The sequence below is a fragment of the Ambystoma mexicanum genome, chromosome 1p (genome assembly GCF_040938575.1).
Source record: "Ambystoma mexicanum isolate Mex_15411 chromosome 1p, UKY_AmexF1_1, whole genome shotgun sequence".
In the NCBI taxonomy this organism is placed as follows: Eukaryota; Metazoa; Chordata; class Amphibia; order Caudata; family Ambystomatidae; genus Ambystoma; species Ambystoma mexicanum.
The window spans coordinates 1033983319-1034008249 of NC_090921.1; the positions used below are offsets into that span (position 1 = coordinate 1033983319).

The 24931-nt window shown below is 45.8% G+C and overlaps 1 protein-coding gene across 1 annotated transcript in view; it reads right to left on the reverse strand.

The window, feature by feature from the left end:
- Positions 1–1871: 1871 nt before the first annotated feature.
- Positions 1872–24931, reverse strand: part of AGRP (agouti related neuropeptide) — a 74799-nt gene continuing 51739 nt past the window's right edge. The window contains exons 3-4 of the mRNA XM_069645961.1: positions 6229–6314; positions 1872–4642 (exon numbers count right to left, since the gene is read on the reverse strand). Of these exons, the coding sequence (XP_069502062.1) occupies positions 4454–4642; positions 6229–6314 (275 nt within the window). The 3' untranslated portion in view covers positions 1872–4453. The remainder of the gene's footprint in view (positions 4643–6228; positions 6315–24931) is intronic.

Sequence of the window (24931 nt, forward strand, 5' to 3'; positions counted from 1 at the left end):
TTTCGCCCATTGGGTTATGGTAATTGATTGTCCAAGGGGTGGAGTGTAGTGCGTGTGCGAAAATGAGCAAATGCGCGGCCATCTTGGACATTCACTTCCATTTACCGCAATGAAAGCCTAAGTTTTTGTGGGCTCAGCAAATAAACATGTATTTCTGCAGCAAAGACAAGGTCACATATTTATGTCAGAAGAATGAACTGTGGAGAATAGTCGTTGTATTGAACGCCGAAGGACAAGCCAGAAAGGGCGTCGGAGCGATCTGCAGGTGCAGTGATAAGAGGTACTGGGAACGAAGGAAAGGAGTGTAGCTGGGTTTTTACACTTCTAGCTGGAATTTTCCACTCTTTGCTCCTCATGCTTATTGTCTGCTATTCGGCCGAGGGCATGCTGGTAACCCATGAGGGGCAGGGATTAACCCCATAAAGAGAAGAGGTATTCCTCGTGGGAAGGCTGCTAGAATTTGGACCCCGGGGGATGCAGTCTCACTGAGAAGGAGGACACTCCGCTCCAGACCCCGTCAATACGAGTGATATCTTTGCCTACCTGCTGTGCGACTAAGCAGTCTTGTGGTGGCTGAGATGAAGGTGTCTTCTGCTACTATCCTAACGGTGATGCTCTTTTTCTATGTTTATGCATAACTGACTCATGGATGTCATTTATGTGCAGGTAAAAATAAAAATGCAGCATAAAATATATTTTAAATCTAAAAAGAACACAATGGGTCGCATTACATGTTTGGCGGGCAGAATGGGGAAATTAACGTAAATGCTGAGCATCCCGGCAGCATGTCCACCTAATCATGAGTAGTTGGAGGTGCACACCACACATCAGCAGTAATGGCAATTCTGCCAGCAGAATTACTACCTATATACAGTGTCCTGTAATTCGGCAGATTGGTAAGAATGGTGGTAACCGATTTACTGCCTATTTTACCACTTACCGCCAAACTCGTAATGAGAGCCAATGTTCAGTGAGTAGTTAACAAGGATATAAAAGTTGATGTTCGGTGCAGTGGGCAGTGTTAAAATGCCCCAAAATATCTATGTGTGTTTGTAGTCTATTGTATGGGAAGAATGATTTTGATGAACAATTGACTCTTAACACAAACTCATGGCGCAACACTTGGGATGTGCTAAATCACTGTAAATGCTTCTTGCCCAGAGTCCAGAAGACCTGTGTTTAAAGTTCCTAAAAGTTTATAGCCAAATAATTGTACAGTATTAATACCTATATCCAATCACTTCATGTCAACAGTTCTCTAGGTAACATATCGACTGTAAGCTTTGATTTGATGGTGTGTTCGAATGAGCTGCAAGTGTCATTCTGTATTCCAGCATTTGATTTATTCGGTATTTGGGCCATTATGTGCTGATTGTCCCCCTCCTGCAGGATCTAAAAAAGTACATAGGTTTGTGATATTGGTTTTGAATATGTCATTTCAAGGCGATCACAACATTGGATGCAGACATATGCCTAAGAACTACACCAAAATGACTTAAGAAAGTCCAATGTCATCACCCGTCAGTTTTGATTTGTATGCCAACAACTAATCAGGTGTTTCCTCTGCTACAAAATGATCCAAAGGGTAATGAATTGATGTCTCTGTAAAAACACAGATATGATCTGTTATGCACTAGAAGTAGTTTGCGTTAAACCTTCCATCACATGCCATTGTTCACTTGCAGACCCCGGGAGCACTGTGATGGTAAGCTTTGCACCCTCTGGGCCACACCATCAGATTGAGGACCTTATCTCATGATTTCCTTCTTCAGCGCTTCTCAAATAGCTTCATCTACTTTTGGCATTGAATCTGAATGTAACAGGAATATGCACTGAACATTATAAGAAGATAGAAGTCTACTCATTAGTGGATTACGTGATGTATATTTTATTTATTTGATTGTGTGTAGTAACCTTTGAACCACACGAAGAGATTCTAGGTCACTCACATAGTACAAAAGGAATTCCAACTGCCAAATAAATAACACTTAAAGGAATGACATTAAGATATTACTTAGTCATGGTCACAGACCATGCACAGCAAAGCAAACAAATTCACATCAGAACACAGCAGTTAGCAAGGCGATATTTTTGGGCTTAGTTGATCCAGACATTAATGAACAAAGTATGCATTGGAGACACTTTTAACCTCTCTGTGAAATGGACCATATAAATGCATAGAGATTGTAGGTGAGAGTATGAGTTATCATTTTGAAGGCGTTTCTCAATAGTCTGATCAAAATGGCTCCTAAACTTAAGATGTCCAGCAGTAAGGTGGTCAGTGGCGAGATGATCAACGATGAGACGTCGTTTATTTATGAGATGGATCCATGATGAGATGGTCACCGAGGCGATAGCCAGAAATGGAATGGTTAGAGAGGAAATAGCCAGCAATGAGATGGTCAACGAGGAGATAACCAGGAATGAGATGGGCAGCAGTGAGATAACCAGCAATTAGATGGTCAGTGGGGCGATGGCTAGCAATGAGTTGGGCAGATAAAATGGTGCTAAGGAGAAACGAGCTAACATCAAAAGAAACATTGTCTGGTGGGATTGAAAAGGAGAGACCAGCAAAGTTAATGCCTGCAACAATCAAAGATAATTCTACATATGGTTTATAGCAAGGAGACTGTGAATGTCTTGGGGGGGCAGGGAGGTGCACAGAGAGGATCCTATGGGGAGGAGGACAAAACCATCACCTAGGATAGGCTAACAAGATTCTACAGGTAGAGGCCACAGTGAAGGCCTGGTACAAGCAGAGGTGTTCCAACATGACAGTGGAGTGAGAACAATTCAAAGGCCTGGCACAGTGAGAAAGCAACACATTAGGTGAATGGGCACAATGTTAAATGTTAAGAGACAGTGACGCTTCTAAGAGAAAGTTGCTTAAGGAAAGGTGATGTCTATAGAGACAGAGAAGGTTCTGTGAGATGTAGGTGAGCATATAAAGATGGAAACATAGTGAATTCATCCAAGTGAGAATTCATAAAAATGATTAGATTGGCTGACCCTCACTGCCTATATCTAAGTGGGTAAGGAATGGCACAGAACCAACTGAGGCAGGCCCTACGGCAAGTACCAAAAAGTTTAATTAGCAAAGAAAAGAAAAGTAGCAAGATTAGTTATACATTGAGAAGATCAGCGGTACAGGGCTATGTGCATCCACGAACACTGGTGCAGATATCAAAAGAACTGTGTTCAAAGAGGCATACATTAGCGGAACGCAAGAGCGTGTTCCTTTTTACATTATACATATATAGGCGTACCTTTCAAGCAAGTAATCATATAGTATAGCACACCTATGAGAAAAGAGTGTGCAGCAATCCCAGGACCTGGAATACTATGGGGTTTACTGATGACATTTTCATACACATATTTCACTGGCAAGGATGTCTCCTGTGAAGGCAGTATATGCTGCTACCCTTAATACTACCAGCAGATCTACAGGCCTGACCTCTATAACCGCTGCCCTCCATCGATAACCCCCCACCCCCAGTCTGGGTGGTTTACTTTAGGGAATCCATGGGCTGCCTGCCCCATAGGCGAGGCCTTAAGTCTCTTCTCATGCGACGAAGAAGTCAGGCTAGTGTATGGAGGGTGCCTTTATCCCCCAGTCAGATGCTCACTGATATCTATGCATTGGGAGTGGGTGCTTTGCTAGTGCTGAGTTTTTTCTTTGGGGACTAGATCTAGGGTTCCACGTTAAATTCCATGTACTCCTACCACATGGCCATATTCCATAAACACATTTTTACATTTGCTGAAGATGTTCTGATATCTAGATACCCGTTATCCCGAAGAATAGACAACAGAAGTCTCAAATGCGTGCTCGGAAAGTAAAAAGACTGGGCTATTTTGGCCATTTCATTGAGTTGTTATCTGGCATGGAAATTCAAATGTCAGCGAAGAAAGGAATTAACATTATCACTCCACAAAGTCAAGCATGGGCGCAAGCAGTTTTCAGAGCAGGTCCTTGCATATTCTTACGCAACACATTATCACTAGTGGTCACTAAGGATTACTACTATGTGCACGAACCACAGTGCTGGTCACCGGTAGCAATTTGTGCAATGAAATAGAGAGGGGTGCCTACTGAAATGTTTGTTGCTATGTGATTGTTTGATCAAGTGGTCCTTGTGTGATGGGAAGGAGACTGCCTGGTCAAGCGTCCAGCAGCAAGTATGCCAAACGTCAACAGTACCCTTGACTTCACCGAAAGAAAAATAGATTCATTTTGCATTTTAACTTCAAATTTTACATGGAATTACTGATCGTAGTTTCTGGCACTTGAGATTCATTGTTAATTTGGGAGTGGCACTATGAGGTCATCTTCATTGCCTAAAGACGCCCATCTCGGTAAGAAAGGAGCCTCTCAGACGTTCTTGCTTTAATCTTAGACTTGGCAACTTTAGGTAAATATCAGAGGATCACAAGGGCTCCCTCTGCTGGTGTTTCAGTTCTTGCTCAAGTGGCAGTTATGGCTGATTTTACGGCAGTAGCAGTAGACCTTGTAGAAGCGGCAGTGGCAGGTGGCACAGGGGTTGCAGCAGGGCACGTCCCCCATGCACAGGTCCAGAAGTTGTGCACACCTCTTGGGTGAACGCTCCTCCCTGCCCGCTGCCTCCAGGGAATAAGACAGCACCTGCAAAAGTGAGGAAGGACAAAGGAACTGACGTCATGAACAGCTCAACGTGCACCGAGAATGACTTCAATCATCTATATACATGATCCGGGATGGCCGGAGAGGGACAACCACCCTATGTTTTAAAAAACATGTATGTTTTTGTCTTTTGTGTGCCTGCTTTCTCTATAGAAGCCCTCTACAGGGATATAGACACCTCTGAGGTATGAAACAGTGTTGTGCTGCAGGCTACGGTATCTTCACCGTAGCTCCCAGTGTGCCTTTTGTTCAGTCTGAGAGGCCTCCCCTGTCAGTGGAGCTGCCTCTGGGTGCACACGATCCATTGCGCGTGTGTGCTCAACAGCCAGACAATCCCCAAGGCATGGTGAAAAAGATGGGTGAATTATAGGTTTTCATTTCTTGGAGCATATGTTGGTCAATGGGTCTGTACAGGGAGCTGGCCAAGCGTGCTATATGGGATGTCTGGAGAGGTTACTGAATCCACGTCCCAGTCCACACTCTCACCAGTGGGGCAGGCGACTTTGCTCTTCTTACTTAATCAATTTCCATTCAACAATCAGTGAAATAAGAGAAAGTTCAAGGGTGGAGCAGCGAATAAACCCCTGGTAACCTTGTGCACCAAATGGCTGGTATTGACTCTCAAGTGCACCACCCTGGATACAACAACTACCTCTTCAGATAGCTTCCACCCCGGTGTTACATTACAGTTCTGTGATACACGTGGTTTCCATATTTATTGTACCTATGGTTTCTACTATGGCTTAAGCCATTGGCTCAGGGTCTCTAAGCTTCAGTTGCACCAACACAGGCCTGATTTGACACACATTTCTGTGCTTGACCATTTGCAGTATGCATGCCAGGGGACACCTAGGGGAAGCCCTCTCTGTCTCTTTTCTTTGCTTTACGCTGCCCTGCAGTGGCGTTCCGTCTCACTGCTCCTCACTAAGTATTTCCTTCTCACATCACCAGGGGCATTGGAAGCAGGGCTGGGAAAAAGTGCAAACAACTCTTTATCCCTTGACAACCCGCCAATCAAATTGAACTGGGGAAATGGTGGTTGTACTGGCTGGGCCCTTGCAGGGTCCATAGATGGAAGTCTGGCTCCAGGATAGCATAGCTGCCTGCCTCATCCACACCGTCATCAGGCCTGCCCATTTCATGCCTGGTCTGCTTTGGCCATCTCTCCTTGACACCCCCCTTCTCTTCGCTCTACCTGGTGTAACACCAGCATTGACTCATTTTCCTCTAATTGATCCAGTGCCAAGGCTTTTACTAGTGTAGTAGTTTAAACAAGTATGAATCTTTGCTACCTCACATCCAAAGACTAATTTGAAAAGGGGGAATAATGGCAAAGCTGGGTAGCACTGGATGTGTGTTAAAGTTTGCCGCACTGGCCTCCTTACTCTCCCTGATAGAAGGTCTTTGGGTAAACCTCTTGGAGCAAGAGCACCAACATGGTCAGGCTGCCACACACACAGGTCATGGGTAAGCCCCCAGAAGCTGACGTGGTAGAGGTTGACTAACCATGAATTTCAATCAGCCCACAAACAAGCTCCCTGGATGTACGATGATTCAATAAGCCTTACCCTGGGATTCAGAAGGCTGTAATCTCCATTTGCGTCTTCGTCTGATTGAGCGGCAATCCTGGCAAGCTCCTGTCTTCCCAAAGAACCTATAAAATACCGAGATGATTGGAACCAGAAAAGAAGGGTCTAGGTTTGTCTTGCCCAAGTAGATGGCTTTTCAGTTTGAGAACATATATTAGGATTTTGGTATGTCCCACTATTATTGACAAATGAGTTTCAAGTAAACGAAAGGTGGTTGGTCGAGTGACGTGGATGTATATCAAGAACACAGGTTATTTGCAATTTCACAAAAGACAACAATCACGTGTTCACAATAACAGTATGTGTTGTAACGCCGCCATTTTGCCCAGTGGACGCTCTGCTGGGTTTAGCATTTAACTTTTCATGATTAAGCACCAATCGTACTCTGTTCTGCGCTCCTTTTCGCGTCAAGGAAGTGTCATTCTATAAGGGCACCTGCACATTGCCTAAATAGTCTGACTGAACTGCATACACGGATATTCGCAAAGATATGGCGCAAATATATGCAGTGGATATGGTGCAACCTTCTTTACCACCTTCAACCTCACCTGTGAAAAGGTTCTCATTAAAGGTGAAAGGGCTGAAAGCTTCCACCGTCCATTGAGACCTGTGCTTGTGATCCTGGGGGAGGAGCAAATTACTGCATGAGCCTCAACAGCAAAATCCTTAGGCTGTGCTCCAATTCTATGTTCTTTCTTAAAATAAATTCAATCGGTATTGCAGGGACTTCACTAACTTTTTGACCAATTTTAAATGTCCTCTTTGAGGCAAGACACCTCCCAATTTAAGCCTACGGTGAGTATGCAACTCGACATCAACATCTGAAGTACAACACTTGATTAGTAGCCCCCTTAGTGAGTAACAGTACTGCACCTCTATTTCAGGGGCACTCGACACCAGGCCCCAGGGAATTGAGGTGCGGGTTCCCATAGGAATCTGCACTATCCCATGGCTTTTCAACATCTAGAGGAGGCTTAAGGCTTCACTTCAGAGAATCTTTTGCAATACCTTTTGAAATATATGCTGAGGGCACCCAAATCCTAATACAGCTATGGAGCGGAAAAAGCAACCCTCGATCATAACTTAATACCCAAAGATGATACATGATTGGATTATCAGGAGAAGTCTTTGTCACAATGGGTGCAAAACCACAATTCTCCTGTGCTAAACACCAAAAATACACACTCTCCTGATCCCGCTAGCCATCATGCATGAGTCCAATACCAGTGTGAAATGAGAACGCTAGGAACTCGGGTGCCATCATCTTCAATGCAAACCAGTGTTTTAACCCTCAGATTGACGCAGTGGCCAGATTTAATGTCAGTGGTTGCTGTTTTGTTTACTCCTCTTTAATGCAATGAAGCTGCCCTCATGGATGAAGCGCCGTAGAAGGGCTGGATTGCACCTTGCAGAGTGATAGGTGCCAGAAGTGAATAGTGTTTCTGGCGGTGGGCTATGATACGATATGATATGGCATGTATAATGCGCCTATATACATTGTGTTTCAAGGCGCGACGAGGCAAGGGAGGGGAACAGAGGGAGGACAGAGACGACGATCTGACTAGGCCAGGTGATATTGAGATTGTGCAAGTGCAGGGGAGGTGGGGAAGGGCAACAGTGCGAGGGGGAAGAGGGAGGGTAAGTGCAGTACATAGGATAAACAGTAAATAAATACAATAAATAAGAAGTGCGGCCAGCTGGTGGTAGGTGCAAGGATAAGTGCAGACATCAGGTGTCAAGTGCTGGTAGGGGGCTGTAAGGATACAAAACAGCCCCAGAGTGCAAAGGTTGGCAGGGGGGCAGTGCAGGTGTGCAACTGGCAGGGAGGGGACCTGGGCTCGAGAACAGAGGGTAGCCAGATGACCAGTGCAGTTTCGGTTTCAGCCAGGAGTTCAGCAGGGGAGAGGAGGAGAGAAAGCAGAAGCAAAGAGGACGGTCTTGAGGTAATTCTAGAACCAGAGATGGTTCTACTCAGTTTTCAGAGAGGCAGGGAGGCTGTTCCAGAGGGAGGCCCCAGCCGAAGAAAGAGATCTACCACCAACTCGTTGGTTGGAGAAGCGACTGACCCTGAGGGAGTTGGAGGCGGATGAGCGAAAAGGCCGAGAAGGAAGATATTAAGGAAGAGAGTGTTGAAGGTATTGAGGCCCCAGGCCCCAGAAGGCCGTGGACAATGCAGAGGGTTTTAAACTCACTCCTCACAGCCACTGGGAGCTAGTGCAGAGATTTCAGTCCCTGAGCGATATGATCCCTGGGCTTGAGGCCAACAACAAGTCTTGCAGTCCTGTTCTGGATGAGTTGCAGAGGGCAGAGAGTGGAAGCAGGCAGATTTAGAAAGAGGCTGTTGCAGCAGTCCAGCTTAGAGACAACCAGAGCTCTGGAGACAGTGAGCTCCTGGGGGAAGAGAGCAAAGGAAGAATACCTCTGAGGAGGTGGAGCTGGTAGTGTGACTTCTTAGAGACGTCAGAGATGTGAGGAGAGAACGAGAGTGTGGAGTCGAAGATGATCCCGATGTTTTTAGCCTTACAAGTGGGAGCAGGAAGAGAGCCATGAGAGGCCAGCCAGAGAGAGACAGGAAAGGAGGGGGCAGGTGTGCTGATGAGGAGAATCTCAGTCTTACTGGCATTGAGGCAGAGATCATTGGCAGCACACCACTCCTGGATAGCAGACAGACAGTCAGAGATGAGAGAAGAAGAGGAGGTGGCAAAGGGGAGCCTGAAAACGAGCTGGGTGTCATCCGCATAGCACTGAAAGTTGGGGCAGAGAGGGGAAATGCGGTGGGCAAGAAGTGCCAGGTATTGATTGAACAGCCAGGGAGAGAGGTTAGACCCCTGTGGAACACCACAGGTAGAGAGAGAGATCGAGGAGAGAAAGGACCCAAGTTGGACCTGAGAGGGTCGATCAGAGAGGAAAGAAGTCAGCCACGCGAGGGCCTGACCGATGATAACCAAGTTGTTCCCTGTGTGATCGAGGGATGCCAAGGTACTGTGAGCAACCACACCAAAAACCAATCCATCATTGCACAATTGTTACTTTTGTTACTTTTGTAGGTGCTCATTTGTAATGATCTCTCACAAACATCCCTAATATCATTTTAGTTCACGTATATTATCACACTGCTCATAGACCATAAACACTTACAGCACCTAAAGACTGCAAAGCCTGTAGGCATCAGGCAATTGAGTTGATTGTTATTTATTGCAGATTTTGACTTTATCATTAAATATCATACATATCACCCTTGCAAGAAGAATTATAATGCTGAAGCACTTTCACACTATAGTGTGAAAATCGATGTCAGAGAACAGGTTCTGTGCAACATTCCACTGCAGAAAATAGTTGGGGTTGCACTAAGAACTCACCCTGTACAAATAAAGTCAGCCATGCCTGCACAAGTGCTACAGAAAGGGTCAGCGAGAGTGCCATTTGATCCTTTAGGCAAGGTTTACCATATAGGTTTATCTGAGAAAGCACTACAAGCACAAGCATAAACCATGGGAAACACTCTCCATGAATCTCATTGCAGATGTACCCCCTATCGAAGGTTTTTACATTATTAAAGGAGTGGTGGATTATCCAACTAAAATGCCCATTTCATACTATGAAAGGACATATCTACAGCAGGTCACGTAGCAGACTTATTCCTTCCAAGCATAGTCAAATGCATGGGGTGGCATAGGGGTACGCAATTCACCTCCAGTATCTGGAAGACATTTTCCAAGACTAGGAAAAGAGGTGCGACTATCACCCAGTTTAAAACCCACGAACAGATGGCCAAACAGAAAGGTTGAATCAGACTCTGGAGCAATATCTAAGGTTTCTACTTTCAGATACCGATGAGCCCTCAATCATTGCACTTTTGGGAACTAAATTAAATTATAATGGCACGCCTATCCCCTCACTTTTGCATTTATGGATGCAATCCATGGTTCATTGCAAAAATACAGAGAGTGGGACCTTGGAAGAACTGCCAACTGCACCCGTGGCTTCTGCCCATGTGTGCCCAACTGGGAGGTTTGGGCATGTCCACGAAACCCAATGGGGCTACAAGTCTCGGACTCCTCGAGTGACGAGTTGGAGCCACCACTGCTATTCCCATCCCTGCCCCATGCTCTGTGCTTGTGATTAAGTGTCAGATTGGGCAGTTGCTCGGAAAGAAGCTTGCGGATTCTAGCACGAAACAGTGAAGTGCTGCTCACATGATCCAGGCAATGCCGCCACCACCACCATCGACCCTCGTCTTGATTTTCTGGGTGTTAAGGGACAGAACCAAGTTGTTTTTAATCAGAATAAGGGCGGTTCCCTCTACTAGTAGTGTTACAGTGTTGTGTGTGCGTCACATTACAGTTGCAAATGGAATTTCTTCTCTAGATCAAGGACGCGTACAGTACTCATTGGCAAAGCCAACATTTTGGGCTATTACATTGGCATTAGATAGGCATTTGCCAGAAGCTATCATCAGATGCTGAGGTACTCACATTATTTTCCCGATGTTGCCATTATATGTTTGGCCTATACAAAAGCCCCAAACTGTTGGTTTGCCAATGCTTGATTGTCTTGTCTGTTGTTCACATATTAAGTGCAGTGTGTGGAGCAGCGTGTAGTGGGTCCTACTCGCAGGACAGGATATGGGTGATCTCAACTGTAAAATGAAGCCATCAGAGCACAGCATGAAACTGTATTAGCATCAGTTGGTCATGCAATGTGTACATGCTTTCGATTGTTCAAGTAGCTCTCGTGCAAATTGTTTTTTTTAGCATATCAAGCACCTTTCAGAGCCAACATAAAGAAAAGAAAACTGTAATATACAATGAAAAATAAGCCGATGACCAACTAAACAAGAAAATACACATGCAGGCACAGAACATCACATTTACAAGAGATCTGTTCTCCACCCGGAAGTAATAGATTGTTTCCTTTTTTATGATGGCTAAACAGTCATCTATTAGCCAAAACTAAAAAGGATTGAACAATGTAACGGATGCACGGATAGGATATGCGTGAGTCGTATGAAGCAAAAAACCTTCTCAGATCGTCTTTGTGCTGAAACCAAACGACTGAAGGGAATTATAATCTAGATCACATGGTTCTAATGCTGGCAATTCATACACAGCATATTTTCTTTGATGTGCTGCTGCCTTTTGCATCCTCTCCTCCTGCGCACCCCTCCCCTTGCCCTCCTGTGACTGTGGGCCAGTGGGAAGGTGCTGTGGAAAGGAGGACATGTTCGTGTGGTGGAAGGCGGAGCAGTATCTGCAGATTGGCAGGGATGGAAGGCGGGGAAGAACCTGTGCGTGGGAGCTTGGGGATGTTACACCTGTGTGGGGACTGGCAATTGATGGAGAGTGGGAAACTACTTATTGGGACTGGATACAGTGTGGGAAGGTCTGTCGGGGGTGGCTAGCTGAATGCAGTGCACCTGCTCTCATCATTCACCGATCCCCACGCTAACTGATCAGAATAGCCAATCCACGACCCTCTCATCAGTACTGCTACCCATGGCGGATTAGTGTTATGCAATCGTAACCATCAAGTAGGGCTGTATTCCCAACCCGCGGCAGGAAATTATTGGTGGCAGTGGGAAGGTGGCATCCCTGTGGCACTTTGGGGACTGCCTAGGCAGGCCTTAAATCAGCGAAAAATGTGCACGTTCATAGCGCCCTGATTGGCTGGGACAGTCACTCAGGGTGCTTATATTTGCAATACACTCAAATGTCAACATTGACTTTCCCTTGCCCATGTGTTATCGCAGTCCTCTCGTTTGGTGGTCAGTGTTGCACGTTCTGCTTGATGACCCTTCACCTACTCCCAACAGCCGGCAATCGTTGCCAATTTGCTCTGTGAGTGGCATTGACGTCTGCATTGATGCCTGATGCACTTGTGAAAATTGTTCTTGAGCATGTGTCCCATCAAAAAAAAAACTTAATAAACTTAATTACTACCTCAACATGGTTGTGCTTGCTTGGTTGATGACCCCATACTTCTAAATTTGGGTAATCTGAATAGTGGTTTGTGGGCTATTTTGTTTTTGGTGGAAGATTTTGCAGGACTACCTATGTCTTTCGGTCTCCTGGACCAGCCACTGAGTGGGGACTGTATGCATGAAGATTGAGTGCTTAAACTGAGGCCCTGACACTAGCCTTCCCAGATTAGATACGCACTGGCAAAGCCACCAGTTCTTTGGAGATATACTCAAGCCAGTACACTGTGTAATGCCCCGGGACTTTCATAGGCAAGACAGTACTTCTTTTTTCAATGTGTAGTCATGACTAGTGGCAGTAATTCCTTTACACTTCATGAAATGTTTTTAAAACCTTGCTAGAACTTCTCAGGAAGAACAAATACAATGAGACGAAAAAGAAATGTGAGCGAGAAAGAAAGTAAAGAGTGAAATGGCCCAGAGTTGACCTATCCCATTCTCCAAAGATGAGTCTTAACAATGGCTAGTAACAATAATAATTCTTTATCCTTTTACTGACTGACATGGGCAAGTGTGGGCAGACGTTTGCCCCAGAAACCGCTCATCAGCACATTGTGCCGCGCCGTTCTAGCTGCGGAAAAAACAGTAATATTCTGAGAGCTGCCTTGATGAGCAGAAAATCCAATCTCCATTGAGAAACGTAAAGCTTAGCGGGATCAAAATGAAATAAGTGAAAAACTGGAGCGGCTAAAGCTTCAGGACTTCGGTCTGATTTTTTTCACGAAAATACCAGAGTAGAAAAAGATGAAAGTGGCCTCTCAACATCCCTTTATGGCATTACACATTGTGTTCCACTCTGATAACAGCTGCTAAGAGGGGAGGGAGGCTTTTGGCCAAGCGTGCAGCCGATCAGCTGGGCAGGTGAGTCATTTCTGTGGTTAGATTAAGTGGCTTAAAATACTGTTTGGATTGTGCGTAGCAACCAAATACAGAGATATCCCGTATGTATGTATTTCATAGTAAATTACCACCTATGGAAGGGTGATCAGCCAATCAAATGGCTGGTAACGGTGCTGAAACTGCAAGTGCCCACCTACGTCCCAACACACACCCAAGTACCTTTCCCGGGTGCCTCCATCTTTTTTTCAGCGTTGGCCCCTGGCCCCTTCCTGTGCCCTCCCCTGGCATCCTCTACCCCCACAGACCACGCTGCTTCCCTCATGCCCCACCAACTGATCTACTGGCCCCATGCTTCCTGCTGCGGTAGCTGCGCTCTGGCCCACGATAGAAAGAGAAAAGGGCATAGTCTTTTTTGACAGGTGATTGGTCTTGCACTATACACGCAAAGCCAGTTTCCTGTGGAAAAAAAAAAAGAATAATGATATTTCCATCCCTGGTGGAGACCCTGTGTGCGCATAGCAACTATTCCCTCGTGCTGGTGGGCTGCTAACATCCCTGCACGCTCCCTCACATGGAGGTGATAGCTTAAAACAAACACCAACCCAATATTTCTGCATTGTATTACAAGCATTTTCTCTCCTATTGCATTATTGTATTTAATAGCTAATAACCACAACAACTACAAATACAGATTGCCCACGTTTAGGTAGTCAAAGATGGGAATTTGTTAGCTTGAATAATTTATCAACAGCAAAGCATACAGAATTCCATTGGGCCTCATTAAAAGTTTGACAATAATTTGGCAGTACATTTGCGAAATTGCCGCCTCACTCATTTACTGTTACTGCCACTCAGTCACGTGGCATTACCATGGGATTACGAGTGGTGACACAGTGACTTATTTCCCATTTTTTTGAGTACATAGGACTCCATGGGGATTTTTGCAGAATTACCATGAGCAGTGGGATTTCTGATGATTTTAGTGGGTAAAGAGAAGGATCTCCCTATTGGAAGTAGATCTTCCACTTTACCTTAAACTTCATAGTACAGCGGGCCAGTAATGCAGCGGTAAAGTGGCAGTAACGGAATAACTTTGACTTTATCAGCATTTTTACTGTAGCCCCGTACTTGTAATGAGGCTATAAGCCTTTCTTAGCTCAAGGACAACGCGCTTGTTTTGGAAGCAAGACAATGCTGAGCAGCACTGGTTCAAAACCAGATCCCTCGCTTAGAGGCTGGACTCCGGCATAAAGTGTGATATAAGAACCCAAATCATTTTTTTTTTTAGTTTCTGTACCCTTAAAAATGAAAGCGATATAGGACCTCTATATGCATCCTTCAGTGGTCGATATAGTGAAGGCGAGTCTTAGTCAAATTCCACCTTCCACCAACAGGACATTTGACACAGATCTAGATTTGTATGCAGTCTCTCAAGCATGACTCGAACTATGGGCCTCATTACGAGTCCAGCGGTCCAGCGGTAACCTTGCCGGTGATACCAGGGGGTTGCCACCAGACCCGTTAAGAGTTACCGGAGCCTGACATCCCGGTAACACCAAGGGTATTACAACCCCGCCGGGCGCGAAGTCAGGCGCTGGTAATTCTGTTAATCCCCATTCCCATGGAGTCCGATAGCGGTGCTGGTGCTTCTGTGATGGCTTGCCTGCCGTGGCTGCTGTGTCCAGCAGGGTCTGCCCTGTCGGGCACAGCGGCTCCAGCAGGCAAACCGTAGTGTGACTGCTCGGAAAACAACAGTGCCGGTAGGCGTACCAGCACCGTTGTTTTTTTATGGACCGGCACACTTGTAATGAGGCCCTATGTGAAAGGAAGGAATCGCATAACACAAAAAATGTATCTCAGACCGAGACTGTTCACACAAACCTTCAAGCATGACTCGGAAACTCTGGGAAAGGAAGAATAGCATAGCAAAGAGAATGAATCAGTGACCTGTACTGTTTATGTAAACCTTCAAGAATGTATTTCATTTATTTTATTGTTTAAAGCACTGACCTAGCTCAAAAGCAGTAGACCGCCATACAGGGAGAAACCTGAAGGTACTCTCACATCTAATCCTCGGGGATCTTCTGTTCAGGTGGCATGGGAAGGGCCATTGCTTTTGGGTCATCAACTAAAGTGACCAGTGAGTTTCTGTGAGTAAAAAAACCTGGTTCGCGACCGAGGGGAAAAGAAGATACATTGTGGCATAGCGCGCGCATGTTGCCAATACACTTGTGAGTGCTTCTGAACTGTATGAACAATCAAATGCTATACTAACAAGTATGTACAAAGATTCTGTGTATAAGAGCGATCGGGTATAGAAGATTTGCAAGGTTTTTAAAGCTTTTCAAGTAATGGAGAAAGACTGACATGTTGGTAAGAGAATATCTTGAAACATGATATCAGAGTGGTCAGGTGCAGGCAATAGGCACCGTTTTGAAGGTCTTTGGATATCTGAGTATGAATAAAAAGTATTTAAAGCACTACGAGTAAGGAGAAAGTGGTTAAAAGTAGTTGCGTGAACAGCAGAAGGGGAGGCAATGAAGTGGAAATAAAAGAGAACCTAAAGGCTGAAAACCATGCTGAAGGAAGAGACAGACTGAATATAAAGTAAATAAATGAAAGTGCAAAGCGTCAAGTAATGCCAAGGAGGATGCTTGGACAAGGTCTCAATAATGCTAAGGGTCACTGGTTGCGTGACCTGTAGTGGGTGGACCGTGCAGTGTGACAACTGCGCCCAGACCAGAGAGCCCCAACCAAGTGTATGGAAGTTGCTGAAGAAAACCTAAGAACACGTTTTTGATGAACTTTTGCTGCATCTGTGCATCTGTGCTTGAATCTTGGGGAAGGGAACCCTGAGCCCTTTCTGAACATTGGTTTTGTGAATCTGTGCTTGAAGCTTGGGGAAGGGAACCCTGAGCTCCTTCTGAACTTTGTATATGGAAAGCAAGTGTGCTTTGGGGGAAGATAAACTCAAGTCCAGAAAGAACAGTTGAAGCCTAGAATTGTTGTAACTGTATCCTAAACTTAGGTAAGGAAGCTAGAAACGGCTCCTGACTTTATGATGAACACTATTTAAGTTAGAATAACCCTACACTACATTTTGTATTAAATGTGAGAACAAGTATAGGTTTTGACACAGGCTTTTGATTTGGATTTACGGACTGTGAGCCTGACATGGTATCAAGAGAGATGACACAGACAACACAATTATAGTTCAACCAAACTTTATTAATGAACAAGATGGTGTAGCGCCTAACTAACCCTATGCTATTGCAAGATTTCCCTGCCTAAAGAAATCCAAAGGACTCCCTTCCCCAAGACAAAGGTTCTCCAATTTTAACTCTGAGGGTTCCCTTCACCAAGAGACACTTCCAGAAGTTAAATTCTACCAAATGTTCATAGGCCTATAACTTCCCAAGAGAGATTTTTGAGGGTGCGCTTGACCATCCTTTAATTAGCTTCATCAATAGTTCACACCTCTTAGTTGCTTGTCAAACCATTTTGTGGCTTCTGGTCTAGGCGCAGTTGTCAGACCACACGGCCCATCCATCACAGGACACACTATCAGTAACGAGATATCTTGCTCATGATTGAAGTCTTGATGTTAGCAAAGTTGATCCCAGGAAACATAATGGCCTAGGCGCAGTTGTCAGATTGCACAGTCCACCCATCAAACGTCACGCACCCATAGTTTTCCCAATGCTGATTTTTAATGGTTCACAAATTCAAGTCTCTCATTTTATTCTGGAGGTGTCTCTGTGGCACTGATGGCGTTATGTAATTTCTGTTGTGGGGGTTGATGCAGCCACTCCCGCCAAAAGTCAGTAACATATACCAATGTTCTCTGTATGGGCTCAATCATCCCTCTCATCTCGTTTCGTTAAGCATTCAAGATTTGCAATAATTCAGCTTTATGTTATGTTCTTTTCATTGCGTTCAATATTCAGGATTGCCAATGTTCAATTTTTCATTACGTTCAGTATTCAAGATTGCAAGAATTCAGCTTTTCGTTACATTCGGCATTCAAAAATTGCAAGTGTTCACCTTTTTGTTACGTTCGGTATTCACGATTACAAGCCAGGGGCTCAACAGTCCCTCCTGGAGGGGTCCGGCATCTCATGTGTCCTCTGACACTTACTGCACTGCAAATCCGCTTCACTGGGTGCTTCCCTCGGCGCATCCTGGCCTCTGTGCTGAACTCCGCCTCTGCTCTTTGTAGCGGTCGCTCTCTGCCTTCCATACAAGGGTTCATCGTCCGGCACTGCACTCCCGGCAGTACTCCCAGGAACCTTGTCTGCGTTTTGGCGCTCCTGCTGATCATCCCCACTGCACGGCACTTATCAGGTTCTCCAGTCCACTTGCACCTTCTGTAGCACTCATACTCCTCAAACCTCTCTCTTCCTCATTTGGCACGCCACCTTTAATATGTTCCCTGATTGTTGATGGATTCCAGGTGAAACGACTCATTTCTAATTGTCTGACTTTGTGAAAACTAATCTTTACGACATGCCTGATCTTCATGGATATATGCATGTAAGCCTCTCCTCCTCGTCACGGTACCATAGAGGTTTTTACAATGGGAAATCTGCATTGCTCCCAATTGCTTCTTCTCAAAACTCAAAGGGAATTTACAGGGGATGATGGAATAAGACTGACAATAGCCCATAAAGGCTAAGGAGGGGAGTGTAGGTCTATATCAGGAAAAGTGGCATACCATGTCTTGGCATCGGGTATCCTCTATCCAATACCCAAGGACCCTCCACTCAGGTGATCCTCCCTCGCTTGTCCATCCCCAGGGTTGGGATCCAAGAGAAATGGCCCTTCCCTGGCCACCTGAACAGAGGATCCTAGGGGAGTAGATGCGAGAGTACCCTCAGGTTTCTTACAGGAAATAGACTTTCCCTAGTTTCTTTAGGTAGGGAATTTCCCACCATAGTTATAGGGCAAGTTAGGCATTACATCTATCCTGATAATTAATAAAAGTCATATTGTTCAATTCACATTCTGTTGTCTGTGCCATCTCTTGATACCATGCCTGTCTCACAGTAGTCAGCATTTGAGCCAGTATATTTTAACAGTAGCACAGTACTGTGTGTTGTGATCTGTGCATCAGTCTATGTATCCACTGAGATTAGTCCATGGTCAGGTGTTGTTGAGAAATAAACATTTTGAGAGATTTGAGCAATTGGAAAATTGTGGGGGCAATCCAAGTTGATACCGGTATCGAGTTGCAGAAGATGGATGGGTGACAAGGGAAGGATTCTTTGCGGGTCCTATCTTTGCGGACGAGTTGTGATTTGGCCCAGTTGATGAATTTGCTACATGAGGAGTGTGCGCCACCAGATTTGTGGAGCCACCAGGAATGCTGTTGTGCTATTCGTGACTGTGCTGTAGATAATACATGCATTCTTGAAAAGTGCCCTGGTCTGAAAGCCAATTCAGTTCTCATATGACTAGATAATTAGGTACATTTTCCATGCACCAGTAATATGACATGCTGCAGTGTGGTGGACTGCTTTTAGGAGAGCTAAGTGAGCAGCTTGGAGCCCTGTAAGGAGGGCATTTCACCCATCTATGTGCGAGACCACATGTATATGCACTATGGTCCGGGAGTCCTGCAAAGGGATGAAAGGCTTGATTTTGCAAAGGTTGGAAATTTGGAGCCAGGTCATTTGAGTCTTCTTTGGGGGACTCCACAGGAGACTTGGAGTAGGTTAGAATGCAACATGTTCATCTGGATGGCCTGGTGTCTTCCCGAGAGGTTGGAGGTAAACCAATTCAGGATGGTGCCATAGAATGCCATTCTGCCAGCAGGAGAGACAGGGAGATGTGGTGGTCGACATTGTTGAATGCAACCGAGAGGTCAAGGAGGCATGAAGTTGAACCTTAGTCATGATTTGGAGGGCATCACCCACCACCTTGATGGTGACTGTCCTGATGCTACACTTAGGGAGGAATTCCAACTGATTGTCATTTAGGAAATGTAGTTGTTCGATTCTGGCAAGTAGTTGTGCAATGACTACTTTTTCCAAGATTGTGCCAATAAATGAGAGGCTCGTAATGAGCCAGTAATTTGCCAGGTCATCTAGATGCAGGGGTGATTTTTCCAAAAGACATTGTATGAGACCAGTCTTTAGGGTGTCCAGGAATAGCCCTTCAGTGAGGGAGGTATTAATGGTGCTGATGACTGCATTGAGAGCAGGGCTCATTAATTGTTTAATGATACAGGCTGGGTGATAGTAGCAGAGCTGGAGGTAGGTTTGAGGGAGGCTAATATTTTTAGGATGTCTTGAGGAGAGAGAGGAGAGAATTATGTCCAGAGGGGCAGTGATTGTGCAGGGGCAAATGCTTGGCAGGTTAATTCAATGATCTGTCGGATTTGTTCAATTCTTTCAATAAAAAAGGCATTGATTCTGCCAAATTCTTCCTGAGTCGCTTGCCCTTTGACATCTTGTATGGGTTTGGTATAATGCTTTATTACTTGCAAAGGGGCTTTGCTCCTGTTAGAGGCTGCCTCGATGGTGGTAGAGTAGTAAGCAGCTTTGGTCTTGGTACTCAGAATCCTACAGTTAGCGTTGATAGATTGGAGGTTGGTGAGATCTCCAGGTTATATTTTTTGTGCCACCATTTCTCTGAGGCTCTGATTGAGCGTTTGTTGGAAGATGAGCTTGGGATGTAACAAGGGGCAGATGGTTTGGTCTCGGAGTGGCTGGTTTTTAACTATCCACCAGTTTCATAGTTGAGTTGTTGAATAATTCTAGAAGGACTGAGGCCTTCTATGATGAGAAAGTCTGCAAAGTTTACTTCCAACTCGTTGACCAGGAAGGTTTTGAATGAATGGCGCTGATGGAGGAGGTGTTTAGCCTGAACTTTGTTGGCCGTGGTCGAGTGGGTGATCAACAGTGGGGTGACAGTGTGATCAAACCAGTCGAATGGGATGAAGTCTGCACAGGTGATGAGAGAGGATTATGCAAGACTAAGTCTAGGGTGTTCCTTTGCCTTTGTTGTACATGGGGGCGAGCACAATTTGCTTAAGGTCCATGAATCCGGTCACTGTGAAAAGTATACTCTGAGTGTGGTTGTCGGCGCAAAACCAAGGGATGTTAATTTCTCTGAGAAATACATTATTAGTGTGGGCTAATTTGGCAGTGGAGAGTAATTTGGAGATATTGGCAATGAAAGAGTCACTCCTATGAGGTGTTCTGTAGATGAGGTGAAAGGAGTGGATTCCTTGTTAGATAAAGCATGATAGCATAACGCTCCTGGTAGTGGTCTGTGTGTTTTAAAGCATACCTGCAGAGTTGTTTATATATATTAATTACTCAAATGAAAATGTTCAGAAAAAAAAACAAATAAGTTGAACAATAGATGTTCCTGCCCTCAGGCTGGGCCCTGGGACTGGTTGGAAGTTTCAAGTCTGATAGTAGAGCTTCAAATCTGATACTAGAGACTGAATTGATTACAAGTTGAAACGTGAAGATGTGGGTTAACAATCCACATTCCTTAACAGTGCAGTACACCCTCTTTGAGCATATAGGTGCTTTTTCCCACTACTGTATGTTCAGAATCTAGGAGCATTTTTCACCACACTGTATATTTTGAATCTAGGTGCACTTATACCACTACAGTTTATGGGCCTCATTACGACCCAGGCGGAGGACCATGGTGCTAATAGCACCATGGTCCATCCCGGTAACTTACCGACTCCGCCATGGAGAAAGGGGGAATTACCACCCCATTACAAGGTTGGTGGGGCAGTAATTCCCCCTTCCTCCATGGCCCTTCCCCATTCCCATTTTTGCCCCATAGGGCTCAATGGGAATGGGGAAGGCGCTAAGTACGGTACCGCAAATTGCGGTACCGTACTTAGCACCAAGGTCCCTTTGCGGGTCCCTACTTTAACGGCTGGTAAAACCAGCCGTTAAGGCCGGGTCCCGCAAAGGGACCTCGTAATTAGGCGCTAATAGGTTAATGGCGCCGCAGCCTTTTACGGCGCCGTTAACCCATTATCGCCAGGGTCGTAATGAGGCCCTATGTCTTGAATCTAGGTGCATTTCTCACTGCTGAATGTTTTGAAACTAGGTGAATTTTTTCCCACCACTGTCTGTTTTGAATCTAGGGGCATTTTTTCAGTTACTGTATGTTCTGAATCTAGGTGCATTTTTTCACCACATTGAATGTTCTGAACCTAGGTTCATTTTACTACTACTGTAAGTTTTGAATCTAGGTGCATTTTTCCAGCACACTGAATGTTTTTGATCTAGGAGCCTTTTTCCAACCGCTGTACATTTTTAATCTAGGTGCATTTTCCACTAAATTGAATGTTTGAATTCCGGTGCATCCTCCCACTACAGTGCACAGTGTAAGCTCTGAATCTAGGTGCATTCACCCACTACAAGGTTTTGTCCGAATTTGTTTTTTCCACTATTAAACACCATGCCTCGCGCCGCCCTCATCAGAGCTGCATGCTGGCGCTCCAGAAACCCAACGAATAACCCAGCAAACTGCTTCCATCTCCTTCGACCCGCCAGCCCATCTCCCCATCATACACAGTTAAATGCTCACCTACCCCCCAAATCCCACCCCCCTCCACCCGCTCTTGATGCAGATCCCACTCCTCTCAAATCAGAGCTGCACGCTGGTGATCTAGAACCAAAAACATCAGCCCCTCCAGCAACCCTCCCATCTCTCCTCTCCAGCCAAAACCACCCAACTGCTCCCACCCACACACACACCCAACCATTTCTCCACTTCTCCCTCTATGCGCACCTACCTCACAATCTCCTCCTACCATCACTAACTCACACTTCCCATCCCCAAGTGCAGCAAGGGCCACCCTGGTCAACAAGCCAATCTCAACAGTCTCCTCTCTAACTCACACCCCTCTGGTGACACAAAACCCCTGAAAGGGCTATGGTCACGTCCACACCAGGACCTCCACTCTTCTCCTCTGCTCCATCTGAGATTCCATTATTTGCCCTCTTCCTATTCCTCCCTTCCCACCCCCAACCCTGTCCTAGTTTTTTCCCTGCTCCCCCTAAACCCCACATCCCCAGTTGCCCACCTAACCCATGCCCTCCGATGAATCTGCCATCCTTTCCTCTGCCACCTCCTCACTCCTCATCCTCCCTGCCCCCTCCGGTCCTACAAAAACATACCTTGTGGCCATCCAGACCCTCCCACTCACCACTCTTCTCCACCAACACACACACACCAACCCTTGCTTTTATCCATAATGCACCCCCACCCAGAAACCAACACTGCTCTTTTGCATACTCAATGCTAGGTCAGCCTCCAAAAACAGATTCAACATCTTTGACTTTATCCCAGATGAAAACCCGGACATCCTCTTCATCACAGAAACCTGGTTCACTGACGATTACAAAGCTACTTCACACAAGGCCTTCCCTTGTACAGAATAGATCCGGAAGAGGAGGAGCGTTGGCCATCCTCCACAAACACCAAATTCCAGTCCTACTTAAGGATAACCTAGCCTGCAGCACTGATTGTGAATCACTCCTAGTAAAGTTTCAACCCTCTCCCTCTATCACCCACAGCGTTCTACTCCTATACGGACCTCCTGGGTACAACAGGAATTTTCCAGACTCCTTCTGTGATACTCTATCAACTACCTTAATTTAGCATCCTTCTCTCACCATATTAGGAGATTTCAACATATGGTTTGACAATCCTTGAAACCCCATGACCCACTCTCCCACTGATAACCTAGAAGCCCTCAACCTGACAAAAATCATATTCCTCCCCACCCACTCCACAGGCCGCATTCTCAATGCTGTATTCAGTGCCACAAACCTGATATCCACCCTACCCCGGCCCTCTAATCTGGACAGATCACTCCACAATCTTCTTCTCTCTCTTGACCTCCCCACCATCCCTCTCCCGGCTCACCAGCCTACCCTCTCCAACCCCTTCCTCCCACATCCCTCTCTGGAATAAAGTCACCATTAAACCGCATCTAGCCAACTCCTAAACACACTCCCAGCATTCTCACTCCAGGAAGGTCATCCTCCATTGAGCTTTGCGTTCATTGGCTCTCCAGTGCCCTTGCCCACCTCACTCCGAGACGTACCACTCAGAGACCAGGCCCCAACCCCAAATGGTACAGAATCCATCTCAAATCAATCAAAACCCCTCAAGCACCGACTGGAGTGGACTTGGAGAACCAACCCACAACTCAAAACAAAACCTCTCTTGCTAGACTGACAAGGTCCTACGGTCAGAATGAGAAAAGCCAAAAGAAACGTCTACGGGAACCGGATCTTCAACTCCTATAACCCTAGCCAGGAACTGCACAGAATCATCACAGAATTCAAGACGCCAAGCTGCTCAACCCCTCCCCCCAGCTCCCAATCTCTTTGCAATGCCTCATGCGAACACTTTCACAATATCGCTATTGAAAAGCACTGTGCCATCATTTCAAAACTATCATTGACACCTCCTACCCCTTCCAGTTCTCCTCGCAGCCCCAGCCGTACCTGCCTATATGCCAGTTATCTCCTCTTTCTCCCCCATCTCACACCCTGAGTTCCTCAAACTTCTAGTGCAAAGTCGACAGTCAGGCTCTCCTGGGGGCCGCTGTCCCCCTGCTCCTCTCAAAAACATCCTAGCAACAACATTGTATGGTCCATATTTAACTGGTCCCTCTCCTCAGGTATCTTCCCGAAGGGCTTCAAAACATCTTACGTAAAACCTCTCCTCAAAAAATCCTTGCTTGACCCCCTCCTGTCCTCCCAACTACGGCCTATTTCCAACACCCGCTTCATTGCCAAACTCTTGGACCGCACTGCATATAAACAGCTCTGTTTCTTCATAGAAACCAAAAACCTTCTTGACCCAGCTCAAACAGTCTTCAGGCCCCTCAGAGGAACTGAGTCCTCTCTTGTGTTGGTTTGGGCTGACTTAAAAAGTACAGCGGACTCAGAAGGATGCACAGCACTCATCCTTCTCGACCTATCTGCCGCTTTCGACACCATTGACCACACCATACTCACAGACAGGCTACACTGCTTAGGAATCAAAGACTCTCATTATAAGTTTAGTGGTATCCTGCCAGTAAACCCGGCAGGATACCACCAAACAGTATTACTGTTACTGGCACTTGGTCTGCTGGAATTACCGGCAAATCACAAGTGCTGGTAAGGGTGGGTGTTCCCCAGTCCATGGAGTACGATAGGACGCCATTGGGGGAATTGCTGGTATTACCGGCATTGGTAATACCATGACGGTATAAACGGCATTGTTTGGTGGTGGGGTGACAGAATTACCAGCAGCTCAGAGATGCAGGTATATCCAGCCACCCCACCACCAAACTTGGAGTGTGCTTGTGCTGTAATGTATCGGTATGCTGTAATACCAGCATGTTATTACCACACTGGCATACTCATAATGAGGCCCAAAGATTCTACTCTAACATGAATCTCCTCCTTCAGAACGAACCGCTCAAATACTATGCTCCTCCCCCTTTCTCCTCACTCTCTCACCCTGTGCCAAAAGGGGTCCCAAAGGGAGCATCCCTGTCTCCCCTCCTTTTCAATATCTACCTCACTCCATGCACTCATCCGATCTCATAACTTCTGCTAAAACTACGCTGATGACACCCACATCATCCTCAAGATCCCCAAGTCACCAGCCTCCCCCTGCCCCGACTTCTCCTCCTGCCTTTCTGATATTGACCACTGGATGACAATCAACCACCTCCTCTTCAACCCTGGCAAAACAGAAATCCTATTATGCAGGGAATCCACGCTCCTTCCCCAACCTATCCCCTGGCCACACTCCCTAGGACCTGCCCCTGCAACATCCAATTCTGTAAAAAATGTCAGATGCACGCTGGACTCGAATCTA